This window comes from Chiloscyllium punctatum, chromosome 24 (genome assembly GCF_047496795.1).
Source record: "Chiloscyllium punctatum isolate Juve2018m chromosome 24, sChiPun1.3, whole genome shotgun sequence".
NCBI classification, from domain to species: domain Eukaryota; kingdom Metazoa; phylum Chordata; class Chondrichthyes; order Orectolobiformes; family Hemiscylliidae; genus Chiloscyllium; species Chiloscyllium punctatum.
The window spans coordinates 51196948-51213609 of NC_092762.1; the positions used below are offsets into that span (position 1 = coordinate 51196948).

The following is a 16662-nucleotide window of genomic DNA, read 5'->3' on the forward strand; positions in this document are numbered from 1 at the left end:
TCAATGTAATTGCGTTACACAGCAAGGTCCTCCAAAACAAACACTCCATCCAATGACATGACTTAAAAATTAAAAAGGAGAGAGAAGCTTTCTGGGCGATGGGGGTTGGGCGACACTGAGAGACAAATATGGAGCTGTGACTGACTTAATGACACACAAAGCTACGATATGCTTTCAGTTAAAGCATATCGAAAAGAGAGAAATCTTGCTCAATTTAATATAAGTTTCAAAAACACAAGGAACAGACTGCGACAAAATACCAGACGTAAATTAAAAGAAAATTGTTATTTTCTGTTTAAACAGAAAATGAAAAGATCTGAAATAAAATGAAAAGGATAAATAATCAAAACGGAAAAGAAACTCAAAATAAAAGGTGAAAGTTCACCGACTTCCATCATTCTTACCTCGAATCGGAGTACCACCTGCGAGGATAATATGAATGCAAATAAGATTAAAAAGAAGAGCTGTTAGTTGAAGAAGACAGGCCGCGGGCTTTTTTTTTGCAGCAGAAGCAGATTTTAGAAGATAAGTTTTCAGACGTATAAACACTTCACTCTTTTTAAACTGCTGGTGGACCTCCAGTTAAAAGAAGACTGCCTAAACAAGGCAGGTGCCACATCTGAAGGGAACGCAGAGCTTCCCGTTTCCATAGCAACATGGAAGCTCCAAAGCCCGGATCGCAGTCGGATAGTGGTTCATGGCAAGGTGGTTGTCGCCTGGGTGTTTTGTGGGCAAGTGCTACAGTGGGCAAGGTGGCACTACTGGCTGTTGGGTACCACAGGAAGTGCTCAGGACCTCCAGGATCTGGAACCAGATCAAAACTGAAAATGCTAAAATTCCCCTCTCCCTTTTTATTTGCTTAAACATTTTAACTCATCTGTCTGACAGGCTCACTTGTTCTGGTGCTTCCTCTGTGAACCGATGTGTTTTCATCTTGTTTATTCTTTCATGGGCATCAGACCAGTATTTATTGCCCATCCTTAATTCCTCTTGGGAAAGGGGTGATGAGCTGACGTCTTGAAATGAGGATGTCTAACAGAGTCTCCTCTCCTGTTTGGCAAAGTGGTGATGCAGCAAGAGGTGGTCAGGGTCACAGTGGTGGTGGGAGGTGGGGGGGAGAGGGGGGGGGGTGATGAGCAGAGATAACACAGCACCTTGGCTGCTCTTATTTTTATTCACCCATGGGACATGCATGTCACTGCCTCGCCAGCATTTATTGCTTGCTCCTAATTGCCCAGAAGGCAGTTTGAGAGTCAACCACATTGCTGTGGGTCTGGAGTCACATTTATGCGAGACCAGGTAAAGATGACAGTTTCCTTCCCTAAAGGGCATTAGTGAAAAGATGGGTTTTTCCCAACACAGGATTCATAGTCATCATTAAACTGTTAGTTCCAGTTTATTTAGGAGGAACTCAAATTCCATCATCTGCCAGTGTTGGATTTGAATCTGAGCCCCCAAAGCATTACCTGGATTAATAGTCTAGTCACAATACCACTAGGTCATCACTTCTCCACCTCTCACACTGGAGGAATCAAATATGGGTTATCAATCTTTCAGGAATGGCCTGGAGCTCCAGGAGCTGAAGAATGGATCCTCAAGATACTCCTGAGAGCAATCATGGAAAAAACATCATGCAGATACATGAAGAAAATCAAAGTCATTATTAGCTGTGAAAATATTGATGCTGGCAGGGGTTGGAGTGAGAAAAAGTTGTTTGATCCAAAGTCAAGAATCGTCAATTAGATGATGAAGATCTTTTTTGCTTTGAATTGCCTTGGGAGGGCCAAGAGATTGGCCATCTTGGAGAAACCAATGGAGACAATGTCATGGGTGCTCAGAGGAAGATGTTCATGTCTTGAAATCTCCAGGACCACATTCAATCAGAGCCATCAACCCTAAGATCCAGTCAGGAATCCAAGTTCTTACTGACTTGGATCTTATCCTGTTTTGGAGAGCTCTCTGCATTCTCGAACACAGCCCTCCTGCACTGGGAGTCTGCATTCCAGGGGCAGAAGAACTGTCTGTCAATTAAACATTGACCTTGCAGTCCCAATTTTGCTATCTGCGATTAACATGAGCTCGTGTTCTGCTCGGAAAGTTTCAAAAATAATTTTGTTGAAATTTTCAAAAGTTGGGCCTCAGTAAAACACAGCAGGTTCACTCCAATGTGAAACTGAATCAGATGTGTACCCCAAGACTTTGATTCTTCCTGGAGCAGTCTCCCATAGATGCATCTTATATCTCACTGGGAGAGGACACTTCAGCTCAAACTGCATCACTCCTCAACCAAGTCTGATGGGAATTTGTGTCAAGATCAGGGGTCAGGGTGACAAGCATGTGAATTAAATGCCAGGAATATCCAAACTATAAGAGAAGGGGAGTATGACTAACTGGACACTTTTTAAAAACAAGTTCTGACAGAGGAATGATGGGCTTAATGGCAGAGACTATGACTAAAATGCAAGTAATTCTGACACTGCACCTGCATTAGTCCCAGGAGTTTAACTTCCAGGGGTTACCTTTATGTATACTCAGCTATTGTAACCATGGTGCTGTCTCTCTCCTCACCACGGCTCCCATCATCGTACGGTCACAAACAGATACCATGCAAAACTATCCGATTAGGCGAATCCGGTTGGATATTCAAATTATTTTGCAGAAGTCACAACATTTTATTTGACTCCTCTTTGACAGCGTGGCACAATCTTCCTTTAAAAGGTGGCAGGTCCCCTGGCTACCAGCGAAGTGGCACAATTTCAGGCAACATTTTACCACATTCTTAAAATCCGGCACATCCAAATGCTTGGTGTCTTGGATTCTGAGTTCCAATGGGGACCTGGAATTTGGTTGCTCAGCAGCCTTTTTGAAAGGTGGATGGGTCTCTGCACACACATTGGAATACACCCTCGACATCAAACAGACCCCACTATCTATGGATTTGGTCACCAGCTTCCCATTTCTATCTAGATTGGGCGAAAGGATTCTCCACTGTTGGGGATCAAGATTAGCAGGGATCTAAGATCTCCAGGCACCTTCGCCATGGGGGAGCGGGGAGGGGATGGAGAAAGTTCACCAAAAACCTTTCTCGAAAATGACTACCCCCACCACCACTTTGCAGGTCAACTTTGGAACGTAGTCCCAAAAACGGCAACCAGGTCATGAGTTAATGGACAACTGAGGGTTCCAAACTGTAATGTAGAGGAAGGTCCACTGCATCACTGAATTTCCCAAAGAAGAGTTGTCAACATCAGCTATACAGTTTTCACTCACAACTTTGCACCCACCTCAATGAGTCTTTCGACTCCAAGACCATATTTCTCACTGAAAGGTGACTACAGGGAATTCTGATCTGAGTTAAAGGATGTTTAAGATCTAATTTCCATACATAATATGTTCCTTCTTCACAAGGACAGCTTTTACACCATTTCTCTGTTTAAAATGCAGCCAAAATAAATACTTAGGAAGTTTTCTTAAGTTGGGGATGTCAACACTGGGGCAAAGTGCAAGTTACCTTTTCAGGAACCTCAGTATGAGCACTAAGTAATTCAATGTCAGGTGCTGCACAGTCGAGTGCAGAGTATAGCTCCCTCTCCACTGCTCCAACATCTTGCTCCAGCCCCAGCCTCAGAGATGCATCCACTACTGTACCAAGGTGTTGTGTTCCTTTCCCTCTCTGGGTGACTTTCTTTTTTTTCGGCAAGTTTGGGTATGGTGATTTAGTTCAAGTAGTTCACCTGAACTAACCCTTACCAATCAGTAAATCTGGCCCGAAGGGTTTCACACAATGGGTGGTGTGTGTATGAAACAAGCTGCCAGACGAAATGGTGGAGGCTGGTACAACTACAGCATTTAAAAGGCATCTGGATGGGTATATAAATAGAAAGAGTATAGAGGGATATGGGCACAAATGCTGGTAAATGGGACTGGATTAAATCAGGATATCTAGTTGGCATGGATGAGTTGGCCTGAAGGGTCTGTTTCCATGCTGTTTATCGCTATAATTCTATAGGCAGTTATGACTAATGGGCCATTTGACTTTAAAGGCATCACCACAGACCTAGATCCTCTCCAAAGACCCACAAATACTATCTAAAGGCAACTATTTTTTGACTCTGAGCAAGAATGCCAATTAAACACCAAGTAAGGTGATGTGGCACAGAGTTCACCAAGAACAGATTTGGGGATTTGGGTATATTTTAAATTTACTGAGTAAACTCTTGTGAGCCATGGCACATATTACCAATAGGTTACCACAGAACGATACCAACTGGAAGAGGTCTGGACCAACCATCAAATACAGAAGATTATATTCTACACTAACATCACTTCCCACCAGCTCAGGAAAGGGACACAACAACACCCAACTTCAACATCAAAATGAAATAAAAGTCAAATAAAAGATATAGATAAAAAGGAAACCATCCCTTTCCAAAAGTGTCGGATTCAGGTTGCTACCAATTTCAGAATGTGCCAAACTGCAGCCTGAAACTGTGTTGAGCTTCTAAAGGGAGTGGGGGTGTTAATTGATGAGGGTTATTAGGTAACAGTTACAGTTAATAAAGCAGGTTGTTAGGTATTAGGAGAGCACCTAAATGTGTGATGGTGTGGGCACTGGGAGCTAATGATTAATTAAAGGGGAAGGAGAGGTTGGGGAGGAAAGGGCAGTTAGAATGTACCTTTGAGAGTGTTCCAATGTTTAGGATCTAACAGAAGCTTTTGCACACTGGAAGGAGTTTCACATCCACTGCAAAAGTAGGTCCTGAATGAAAATAACTGGCTGCCGTGTCTCTGACTCCAGGATCAACCAATCCTACTTGTCTGTTTGTGAAGGAGTGCTGAGTATTTCCATCACTCTCAGTTCTGACCATTTCTGCAATAACCTTGTGTCTTCCCCCCTCCTCCCCACACGAGCTACTGCCCTGAATGGGTGCAGGATATTCCAGGGAGGTTGTTAGAATGGAAGATTAAATGGGTGGAGTGGGGTCAGGGCAGGAAGAAAGGAGGAAAATGTGTTAGGTGTGGTCACTGTGTTAAGGAGAGCGCCAAGTGAGGGGCAGTTGATTCGGGTGGTTATATCTCAGGAAGAGATTGAAATGTGAGAAATTAACGCCCGGGGACAGGAAGACAGAGGAAGAAAGGGAGGGTGAAGAAAGGAGATAAGTTAAATTCTCTTCTATGATGCAGATGTGAAGAATGACACATTATTTTAAACTTTGTGGTTCAAACAGGGGCTTCATCGTGGGCGATCCCTCCACAGGACATTTTGGTTGCTTCATTAGCTGGAGACCCACAGTCAAAATAAAAGAGACTCAATTCATGCTGATGCTCAGAGGTTCTGCTGCTTCAGTTATTAGTTCTTGGCCATCGCAGGGAACCAACTCTTGATCTTGGACCGAGCAGAATTCCTTGAAGACTTCCTTTTTCTGACATTATTGGGGACATCCTTGTTATTTAAAACTCCAAATGTATTAAAACAAAACTCACTGGTAAAGGCCCAAAGTAGACTTTTCCAATTAGGGTGACCAAAAGTCGTTGTTTTCCGAAGGCGATCCTCAGCTAAAGTACAGGACTGTATCCTCGGACAAATAGTGTCCCCTGAAGAGAGACGGATTTCATTTCCAGGTTGACCTCCTGGGTTTAAATCAGGGCCTACATGATCCTCGAGCAGCCCCGTGGTTGGTGGGAGAGGTCAGCCATCTTGTGTTTTCAGCCGGCTGAAGGTGTGCCCTCACTCGGGGGATATCATATTTGTAAAGAAACCACACTCTGGGCCCTGCAGGGTCACTCCAATCCTACCATTAATCCCCACCGGTCTACATGTACTTCCCACGGCGGATTCAGTAGATGAGGGAACAATGAATGGCGGAGCGTCTGGTTTTAAAACAATGGCCGAAGTGGGATGTGAGGAATGTTCCAGGAATTGGCTTGCAGCACAGTCCAGAACCCGGCTCAAGTGAGTGTTTGGCTTTGTACAGATGCCCCAGCACCCCCACCCTGGGCAGTATCCCAGCCTCTTCGCCCCCCTCCACCCACAGGCTGTTCTACCTCCTCCCCACCTCCCCAACACCAGTTATGGTGCAGTCCGGGCGCTGAGCGAACTCAACGGAAACGGGCTAGAGTTGGAGCCTGCAGGGCACAGCTGGAAGAATGCAGGCCCGAGGGATGTGTCATTTCAGAGAAGGCTCACATCCCTAACATTACAGTTACAGATAAAATGTAAACAAAAATAAATCTGACCGGCTTGAGACAATAAAATCAAGATAGTGGATGTGTTCTCTCTGTATGTGGTGTTTTGGGGCGTTGTGTGATGTGGGGGGGTGCCAGTGAGGTGGGGAGACTGACTGGGGTTTGGGGGAGTGTGAGAGGGGGAGAATGTGGGGTGAGGGAGAATGTGTGGGGATGAGTGTTGGGGGGCAGATTGGAGGAGAGTGAGGGTGAGAGTGAGGTGAGGACGGTGAGGTAGGGAGAGTGAGGAGGGAAGATTTGGGGAAAAGAGTGAGGGGGAGAGTGAGGGGAGACAGTGGGAGGAAAGACTGTGGGGGAGAATAGGGGTAGAATGGAGGGGAGTGGGGGAGGGGGGAGAGTAAGAGGGGAAAGAGTGAGGGGGTGAGGGAAGAGAATGGGGGGAGACTGGCAGGGTGGGAGTGGGAGGGGAATGGGGGAGGAGGAGAGTTGGGGCAGAGAGTAAGGGGGTGGGGAAACAGTGTGGGGAGTAGAGTTAGAGGATGTGGGGAGAGTGAGGGGGTGAGATTGAGGGGTGAGTGGGGGAAGAGTGAGTAGGGATGGTTGGAGATTGGGGGTGTAGTGTGAAGGATGAGAGTGAGGGGAGGAGAGTGAGGAGGGGATTGGGGTTAGTTGGTGGGTAGAGTGAGGATGGTTGGAGAGAGTGGGCATTGGGGGAAGAGTGACTGGGGATATTTTGGAGTGTGTGTGGAGAGTGTTGGGGTGTGAGGGTAAGAGAATGTTGGGAGTGTTTTGGGGTGGTGGTTTGGGTGGGTGAGGGGAAGAGACGAAAGGGGGTGTTTTCCGGGGTGTGGGAGTTGGGGGAGAGAGTGATGGTCTGGTGGGGGATGTGGGATTTGAGGGAGAGACTCATGGAGGTGGTTTTGCAGGTGAAAGTGGGGGATAGAGTGATAGAGATGTTTTGAGTGGTGTGGGAATGAGGGAAGATTGATGGGGGTGTTTTGGGGGAGGGGTAGAGTAATGGGGGTGTTTTAGGGTGTTTTGGTGTGGGTGGTGCCGGAGAGTAATGGGGGTGTTTTGGTCGGGGGATAGGGGAGAGTGATGGAGGTGTTTTGGTGGGGGTATGGGGACACTGATGGGTGTGTTATGGGGTTGGGAGGGGAAGAGTGATGGGAATAATTTGGGGTCTGTGGGACAAGGTGATGGGTGTATTTTGGGGAACTGGGGGAGAGTGGTGGGGGCTTTTTGGTGGGAGGACGGAGGAGAATGATGGGGTGTTTTGGTGTGGGGAGGCATGAGAGCGATGGGGGTGTTTTGGTGGGAGGATAGAGGAGAGTGATGGAGGTGTTTTGAGGGGTGTGGAAATGGGAGGAGATTGATGGGGGTGTTTTGGTGGAGGGTGTGGGGGAGAGTGATAGGGGTGTTTTGGTGAGGTTGTGGGGGAGAGTGATGGGGGTGTTTTGGTGAGAGTGTGAGGAGAGTGATGGGGGTGTTTTGGTGGAGGGTGTGGGGGAGAGTGATGGGGGTGTTTTGGTGGAGGGTGTGGGGGAGAGTGATGGGGGTGTTTTGGTGGATGGTGTGGGGGAGAGTGAAGGGGGTGTTTAGGCGTGGACGAGGAGAGTGATGGGGTAGTAGGGGAGTGATGGGGTCTGGGGGTAGTGTGCTTTTGTAGGGGAGGTTGAGTGGGGTGGAGGTATTTTGGGAGTCTGTGTGTGGGGGTGTGTGGCGGTGGGGTTTTTTTGGGGGGGAGGTGAGTGGTGGCGTTTTGGGACTTGGTGTGGTGTGGGCTTTGGGGAAACATTGGTGACCTGTGCAATACCCCCAGTAAATCCTAGGAGGGCCATGACTGTGCACTGGAGACTCAGCAGTTTGTAAGATGGCTCCTTGATCAGGATCACACAGGAAATCCTATTCATCCATTTCCTCCTGGTGAGACAGGGAGCTCAACTACAACAGTATGGTGAACGCAATCATCCCCTCAAAAATGCTCATATAGAATTTTTCAATGGAACGCATGACCAACACACTAATTTTAATATATTATAGTTATTAAAAGCATTGATGGATACATTTCACTTAATTTAAATGCTATCCCTCTGGCTGATCATTGATTAATGAAAATTGTGAAGTGTGGAGCTCTTACTGATGAATACTTGGTGTAGCCTGTTGACTTGCTCTATTATAATACATTAAAACAGTGACTTTGCTTCAAAAGTACTTCATTGTTTCTAAAGTATGTATAAATAATTCATAGAAATATCAAGAAGCAAGGTTTGGGAAGTACAGCTCATAGGAATCATTCAGTTAATTTGATGAGCTTTTAAAAGGGAATGGTATCGCCCAGTTTTGGGCTCCTATCCACTCTCAGTTCCATTCCTTCTTTTCTCAAATTGAGACACCTCCTCTACTGAAAGTAAGGTTTGATTGTGTAGGCATCAGAGGGAGGCTTAAGCCTAAGATGCCATTCTTCTTGTCTGACCCTTGACATTCTAGGCCCAGTTAAGCAATCAGCATCATTTGACATAAGTGCAAACCAGTTTAAAATAGTAGCCATTGCAAAGGTAAAGCTCAAGATTTCATCAGGTTGTAGTTTTGTTTAGGAATCAGAGCTGAGTGTGAACGCACATAGACCCGATGGGGAAAGAGGAGAGAACACAGTTCCATTAGCTTCTTGCATCATTGAATTTGCTCTGGAGACTGGCTGCCTTGTATTCCATTTTCCAAAGCGAATCAGTGGATGACCATCAAGCGTAGGAGGATGCCTGTTTCTTCCCATTCAGGGCTTGGATATACGAAGACCAACTGTACTGATGCATTTTCACCACCTCATCGCAAAGACCCACAACTGCACAGTCTCAACATTAACCTCATCATCCCAACAGTAGACGTAACAAGGTAAGCTGTCTCTGGACAGACTGGCTCAAACCTTGGTCCATCTTGCTGTGTATTAGATCCTTGTCATGCATTCTGGGTGTTTACTTACTTGAGAAAAACAACTTAAAACTCTGTTTATGGCAACTTAAATTAACAAAATGGTGCCAAAGCGCGTACAGCAATTTAGAGAAGTTGTTACAGGTTGATGAGCATGGTTGATCCTAAGCCAAGACATGACCACATTTAGGAGTCGTATCCATATGGGTTAGATGTGGAACTCCGAAAGACTAGAATGGATGCAGAAAACTGGAATAGTTCAGAAGGGAAGAGCATGAAGAATTCTTAAGGAATTGTGGGTAACATCTGTTGCTAGGTTATGGGCAGGGTTGTCTGATGGGGATTAAAGCAACAACAGTCTTGAGTAGGTCAATTGGGTAGGACCAGCGGGTTGTTTTTTTAAACAGTTAGTAAAATGCAGGCATGCATTTTAAGCTTGTTGTGACATTAGTTTGGAGAGGGTTTTGTGAATTAGGCTTCGAAGCCAAATACTTACCAAAGGATTCTTTATGATTAAGAAACAGAAAGAAAGAAAACATTATAGAAGACATTATTCAGCTACATAGTCATTGTTATGTAACATTAAGACTTAAATGTTTTACTTAGGATTAAACACATTAGAAAACGAGGTTAATTCAATTCATTGTTATCTTATTTAAATTAATATTAGTATTTATTTGTTAATATAAAGAGCAACATACAATCACAAAGTAACAAGGAGAGGGTGATTGCTAGAGTCAACTTTCAAAACCATGGCAATAAAGATTTTTGAACCATTTGGGGCGATCAATCTTGTGAGGAGTACAGATCAGTGCAGCTCACTGAAGTATGTGTGGTTTAGATGAACATTATTAAGTTAGTTCCTTTTTTAAAATATGATTTATTTTAAACTTAGTATACAAGTTAAAGAATTTGCCCGGTCAGTTTTGTTTTATACCACGTTCACTGATGTTCTTGATACAACTTGTTCACTTTGCCAATGGGTTCCTCTGGGTTAAAATGGCTGCCGCCTTCTCACCTACACACAGCACAACCAGCAAGGACAGCAAAAAAAAGCTTCATAAGAATTGCCTAATCCCAGAGATTATTTCCAATTTGACACATTGGTCACAGAATGGAATCCCAAATGGAAAATAAAAACGAGAGAGAGAAGAAAAACAAGAAGAAAATTAAACAAAAACAAAATAAGTGGAGGTTAGCATCGGCCCAGAGAAAGAGCCACTTCTAAGAATATAATCAAATGAATTGGAGATAGTCACAGCAGTGCAGTGTGAATCAAAGAAAGCTCTATGCACAGGACAGACAGACAGAATGACAAGCTATGAGGACGTCACAAACATCAACAGCAGTAACAGCTACACAAAGGCCTTTTGGTTCCACGTTTTCTTTTAAAGAAGCAGATTAATTATTCTTTTTGCATCTGTCAATAATATTTTGTTCTTTTCCGGCCCCTACCTGACCGCAACTGTTTGATGCGTGTACTGGAACTTGGGTCAACAGGCAAGAAGTCTTTGAACCACGTGATCTCAGGATCTGGATTCCCACTGGCTGCGCACAGCATGGTAGCTGTGCGGGTGCGTTCCACCACTTTCAGCTGAGGGCCCATGTCAATGTTGGGGAAGCCGGATGGCAGCTGGTCCTCTGTGAATAGCAAGTGGAGAGGAAAGATAATTAGAGACAACTCATATCTAGTTTACGTTGGATCTGAGAAGCGCAAGCACAAATCATCCATCCATTTTACTTCAATTGCATTGTAGCTAGACAGACAGAAAGAATAACTAATTGGCTTATGGCCTTTTTAATAGGCCTCGTGCTGGGTGGTACTACACAGCATGACAACAGCGGACTGCAAAATCCAGAAGAATCAGTTAATTTACTTTATTGAAAGAAAACCATACTTGCATTATAAGAGCTGAGTCTAAATTCTGTCCTCACCATGTCTAATAAGTGGAGATGGACTTTACAGTGATACTGTGTATGCATTCTACACATCTGTATTGAACAAGGGAAGAGAGGTTCAGCACATTTGTCTCATTTGTGAAGAACTGGCTTTTCCTATTGTCCAACACTGTATAGATCCATTACACTTCACAAGAATTGTGCAGAATCCAACAGTAAGCTCATTCAGAGATTGAAAAGGATAGTGTTTTTGAGGGACCATTTTCCTTCTTGCCCCAAGTATTTATCTTCCATTGTTTCCCCTTCCTGTTCATTTATTTTTCTTGTGGTTCAGCACATGCTGTTTAACCTTTCATACTGACTTCCAAGTGGCCATTATTCAGGCATGAATACAGATAGAATGTGACGGGACATTCTGTGGGGCTAGCGTAGCTGCACTCGATTCTGTCCTTTTGTGAGGCATCCACACAACCACATCTCTCAGAGGGAGTTTGCTTGACATTGATCAACAGCAGGCAATATTCCTACTAAGGCCAATTAGAGTGCTCATTGAAGGATGGGAAAAAATGCATTTTTGAGGGAGATGTTTTTGTACATCACTACCAAGGCTAGTATTTCCTAGTTGCTCTTGAGAAGGTAGCATAAAGCCACCTTCTTGAAACACTGCAGACCTTGGAATATAAAAGGAGGGAGTTCCAGGCTTTTGACCCAGCAACAGTGAAGGAATGGGGTGTCACATTTCCAAATTAGGGTGGTGTGTGTCTTGAAGGGAAGCTCACAATTAGTGGCAATCCCATGCGTTCACTGCCCTTGTTCAGAGATCTCAGGTGTTCACACTCGTGGGTACAACCGAACGCAGACATCCCCAACACCAGGTCAAAAGGACAAAATGCTGGGACCTTCAGGAATCCAGATAAATTTCAACAGTCTGCTAATTAAACCCAAAACCCAACTGGCATACTTTCCTTCCATCTGCATCTTAACCAGATTCTCTCTCTTCTCCCTCTCAGTCACAGAGCAGCATTCCACTCTGTGTGAAGCCATGAGTTAGCCTGAGGTCCAAGAGTGACTTGATACACAGTCATTTTCATACCAGTTTCATTCTTCTACCTGCACATCATCATCACACACACACGCATGTGCACACACACACGCACATAGACACATGCACACACACATAGACACGCACAGACACACGCACACAGACACACACACAGTCACACACACACACTTATACATGAACACACACACACATATACATGAACACACACACACTTATACACCAATACATTCTCTCTCTCTTCCAATCTGTAGCAGTTTCTGCTCAATTACCTCCCTCAGCCACAACTCCCCCTTCATGGGGCAAGCTGAGGAGCAGTGGGTTAATAATGATGACACTTCTTACTGGCAATAGGCTCTTATTCAGGATTTGATTAATGTCCATTTAATATAGTCTGATTTGCATATATAAAAAACGATCTTGAATAAATCTCATCCCAAAGTAGTAAGTAAATCTTTCAAAGAGCTGGCTGACATGCCATCAATTAGAGCAGTTGGAGCATCTCTGCAGAACCTACTTAACTTCATAATCCTCTCTTCTGTCACATTGCAGAAATTAGTACCTGCATGAGGATATGCAAATACCTGGTTTGAAGTCATTCACAGTAGAAGCTGGACTGATTCACTGACCTGACTGCTCCTTGAGGCAATCTCAAACTCTGATTTAAATAATGGCCAGTTTCCAGAGTGAGAAATCACAATGAAAATAAGATGAACATTTTTCTGTTTAATGAGAAAAGGACCACACTGGGTAATGTTGGAGAGAAAGCTGGAAAGACAGAGAGAGAGAGACTAAATAAATAGGGAGAGAGACAGAAACAAGCAGAGAAGAAATAAAACAAATAAGGAAATATTAGATAATATCTTATCTAGCACAGCCAGTTCACCTGACCTGCACATCTTTGAACTATGGGAGGAAACCAGAGAACCTGGAGGAAACCCACGCAGACATGGGAGAATGTGCAAACTCCACACAGACAGTCACCCGAGGTAGGGATTGAACCCGGGTCCTGGGCGTTGTGAGGTAGCAGTGCTAATCACTGAGCCACCATGTCACCCATCAGGTGAAACATCCTTTCCATTCTGGCACTGAGGATTGAATGTACACATTCGAGAACTGAAGGTGGTGCAGAGCTGAACCACATTGTGTTCAAGAATGGAAGTATAAATAGAAACAGGTAAAAGGCAGCATTTTACATAATGGGATAATGGAGACCCATCATTAAAATACTGTACAACAGTAATTTCTTGATAGTACAGAACTTCAACATTGCTAAGAGGACACAAGAGTTTGAAAATCTTTGCCTTGTTCTCAGACTTGATGATTGTCCCATCTTCTCATGTCTTCGTCCTGATGAGGGAAAGATTAATAGCTTTGGCTTGTGTCGTCTTGAAGCAACGTTAAAGTAGATTGGAGTAAAAACTTGCATTTAATACCAATCTCATTGTCTCTGTCAGCAATGTCTTTAAGAACTCACATATACTTACACTACTTCGAGTCACTCTGGTCTTTGTTATTTGAAGGAAAGGTGTGGTGATAATATTATCTGAGACATTATAAATTCAGATTCCAAGATTTTAACTATGTTAGGTTATTGTCTGACTAGTTTATAGCTATTCCATTTTTTAGCACCAGATGTTAGTAAGATTTGACAGGGCTGTGTCTGCCATTGCCATAGTCAATCCAGTTGACTTTATTCCTATTTTGGAGCTTTTTAGTGGGTGACACAACTGCAGTTAGCTTGCAGTTAATGAGGGCAGTTAAATACCAACTATATTGCTATGGGCCTGGAGTCACATGTCAGCTAAGGAAGGCAGATTTCCTCAAGGACATTCATGAACCAAGTGGGTTTTCATGGTCATCATTAGATTTTATTTCCAGATATTTATTGAATGCAAATTTCACCACACTTTTCTTTGTCCTATATTCCTATGGACAGATCCAGCAGAGGTGGCAACACAGCAATGTATAGTGAAGACCGAGTTGCTCTGGAACTCTCAACATTGACTCTGGAGTCCATGAAGTCTCATGACATCAGATCAAACATGGGCAAGGATACCTCCTGCTGATTGCCATGTGCCATCCACCCCTGAGCTGATGAATCAGTATTTCTCACTTAGGGGAAGCACTGAGGATGGTTAGTGTACAGAATGGGTTGGGGACTGGAATAGTAGATAATGATATTTATTTAAATGGGAAAAGACTGAAGAAAGCTGCAGCAGAGAGGGATTCGAAGATTCTTGTGCATGAATCACAAAAGCTGGCATCCAAGTTCAGGAGGTATTCGGGAAGGCAAATAGAATGTTGACCTTTATTCCAAAGGGAATGGTGCATTGCTAAAACTATACAAGGCACGAGTCAGACCACACGTGCTATGCTATGAACAGTTTTGCCCACTTCCATGAGAAAAGATACACTGGCATTGGAGACAGTCCAAGGAAGGTTCACTGGGTTGAATCTGGGAATGGAGGAGAAAGTGAGGACTGCAGATGTTGAAGATCAGAGCTGAAAAATGTGTTGCTGGAAAAGCGCAGCAGATCAGGCAGCATCCAAGGAGCAGGAGAATTGATGTTTTGGGCATAAGCCCTTCTTCAGGAATGAGGAAGGTGTGCCAAGCAGGCTATGATAAAAGGTAGGGAGGAGGGACTTGGGGGAGGGGCGTTGGGAATGAAATAGGTGGAAGGAGTTTAAGGTGAGGGTGATAGGCCGGAGAGGGAGTGGGGGCGGAGAGGTCGGGAAGAAGATTACAGGTCAAGAAAGCAGTGCTGAGTCCGAGGGTTGGGACTGAGATAAGGTGGGGGGAGGGGAAATGAGGAAGCTGGAGAAATCTGCATTCGTCCCTTGTGGTTGGAGGGTTCCTAGGTGGAAGATGAGGCGCTCTTCCTCCAGGCATCGTGTTGCTATGGTCTGGTGATGGAAGAGTCCAAGGACCTGCATGTCCTTGGTGGAGTGGGAGGGGGAGTTAAAGTGTTCAGCCACGGGGCGGTTGGGTTGGTTGATCTGGGTGTCCCAGAGGTGTTGTCTGAAACGTTCCGCAAGTAGGCGGCCTGTCTCCCCAATGTATAGGAGGCCACATCGGGTGCAGCGGATGCAGTAAATGATGTGTGTGGAGGTGCAGGTGAATTTGTGAAGGATATGGAAGGATCCCTTGGGGCCTTGGAGGGAAGTGAGGGGGGAGGTGTGGGCGCAAGTTTTGCATTTCTTGCGGTTGCAGGGGAAGGTGCCGGGAGTGGAGGTTGGGTTGATGGGGTGTGTGGACCTGACAAGGGAGTCGCGGAGGGACTGGTCTTTCCGGAACGCTGACAGGGGAGGGGAGGGAAATATATCCCTGGTGGTGGGATCCGTTTGGAGGTAGCAGAAATGGCGAAAGATGATACGATGTATCTGGAGGTTGGTGGGGTGGTAGGTGAAGACCAGTGGGGTTCTGTCCTGGTGGCAATTGGACGGGTGGGGTTCAAGGGCGGAGGAGCCCTGGAAATGGAGGGACTGTTTCAGGAGGAGACATTGAATAAGTTAGGCCTGTACTCAATAGAATGTAGAAGAATGAGAGGAAATCTTATTAAAACAGATAAGATTCTTACAGGACTTGACAGGGCTGCTGTAGACACATGGTTTCCTCTTGTGGAAGAATCTAAGAGGGCATAATCTCAAAATAAGGAGTTGCCCACATGAAACGGAGATGAAGAGAAATTTTCCTTCTCATCAGAAATGAATCCATGGAACTCTTTACCACAGAAGGCTGTTGAGTTTGGGTCTTTTAAGTATATTTAGATAGATAGGTTTTTAATTAGTAAGGAAACCAAAACTTATTGGGAAAAGATAGAGGTGCAGTTAAGGATTATCAGGTCGGCCATGATTTCACTGAATGGAGCAGCAGACTCGATGGGCTGACTGGCTCGACTGCTCCAATGGTTTATTGTCCTTTATTTTGTAGTTGTATTGACAGTAGAGGATGCAAGTGGTGTTGAAGAAATAGGAATTGAAAGGGAGTGAGGAACCTAAAACATCCAGGCAAGTTCATCGTACTCCTGACTTGTATCTGCTAATGCTGGAATAAATTGCATTGTTCCAGAATTTTGTAAATTCCAGCTACCATTTTGAATTAGTCACTGTTTGGATGGTCTCCATTCCTACAACAGGTCCTCGATGTGGCAAGTATGTCATAAAGGAAGTTGGTAAAACTGGGTTTGTTGGAAAGCCTGGTGGTCTGATTGAAATATTTAGACTCTAAAAGGCAAATTAACAATTCATTTGACATAGATACAACTTATACAAGAAGGCTTAGCCTCAAGGATCGAAGAAGAAGAACGAACATATCGTTTGGATTTTACTGGTTTGCAAAGAAGGTTAGGTTGATTGACAAAGGAAACAAATTCAAGAGAGAAGTAGAGAGAGAGAGAGAGAGATTAAGAATAGAAATGCTGGAAATTCTCAGTGGCCTTGGCAGCATTTGGAAAGACAGGGACAAGGTTAACACTTCAGATCAATTACATTTCATCAAAGGGCCAACATTTACTATCATGAAAAATGAAGAAACAAAAGATGTCTCTAGAGGAGGTGTGAATGGTGGGGAAATCAAGAGACAATTG

The 16662-nt window shown here is 44.4% G+C and overlaps 1 protein-coding gene across 1 annotated transcript in view; it reads right to left on the reverse strand.

The window, feature by feature from the left end:
- The window catches only part of LOC140494541 (receptor-type tyrosine-protein phosphatase delta-like), a 384530-nt gene that overhangs the window by 210154 nt on the left and 157714 nt on the right, over positions 1 to 16662 (reverse strand). The window contains exons 5-7 of the mRNA XM_072593818.1: positions 10570 to 10755; positions 9611 to 9619; positions 405 to 422 (exon numbers count right to left, since the gene is read on the reverse strand). Of these exons, the coding sequence (XP_072449919.1) occupies positions 405 to 422; positions 9611 to 9619; positions 10570 to 10755 (213 nt within the window). The remainder of the gene's footprint in view (positions 1 to 404; positions 423 to 9610; positions 9620 to 10569; positions 10756 to 16662) is intronic.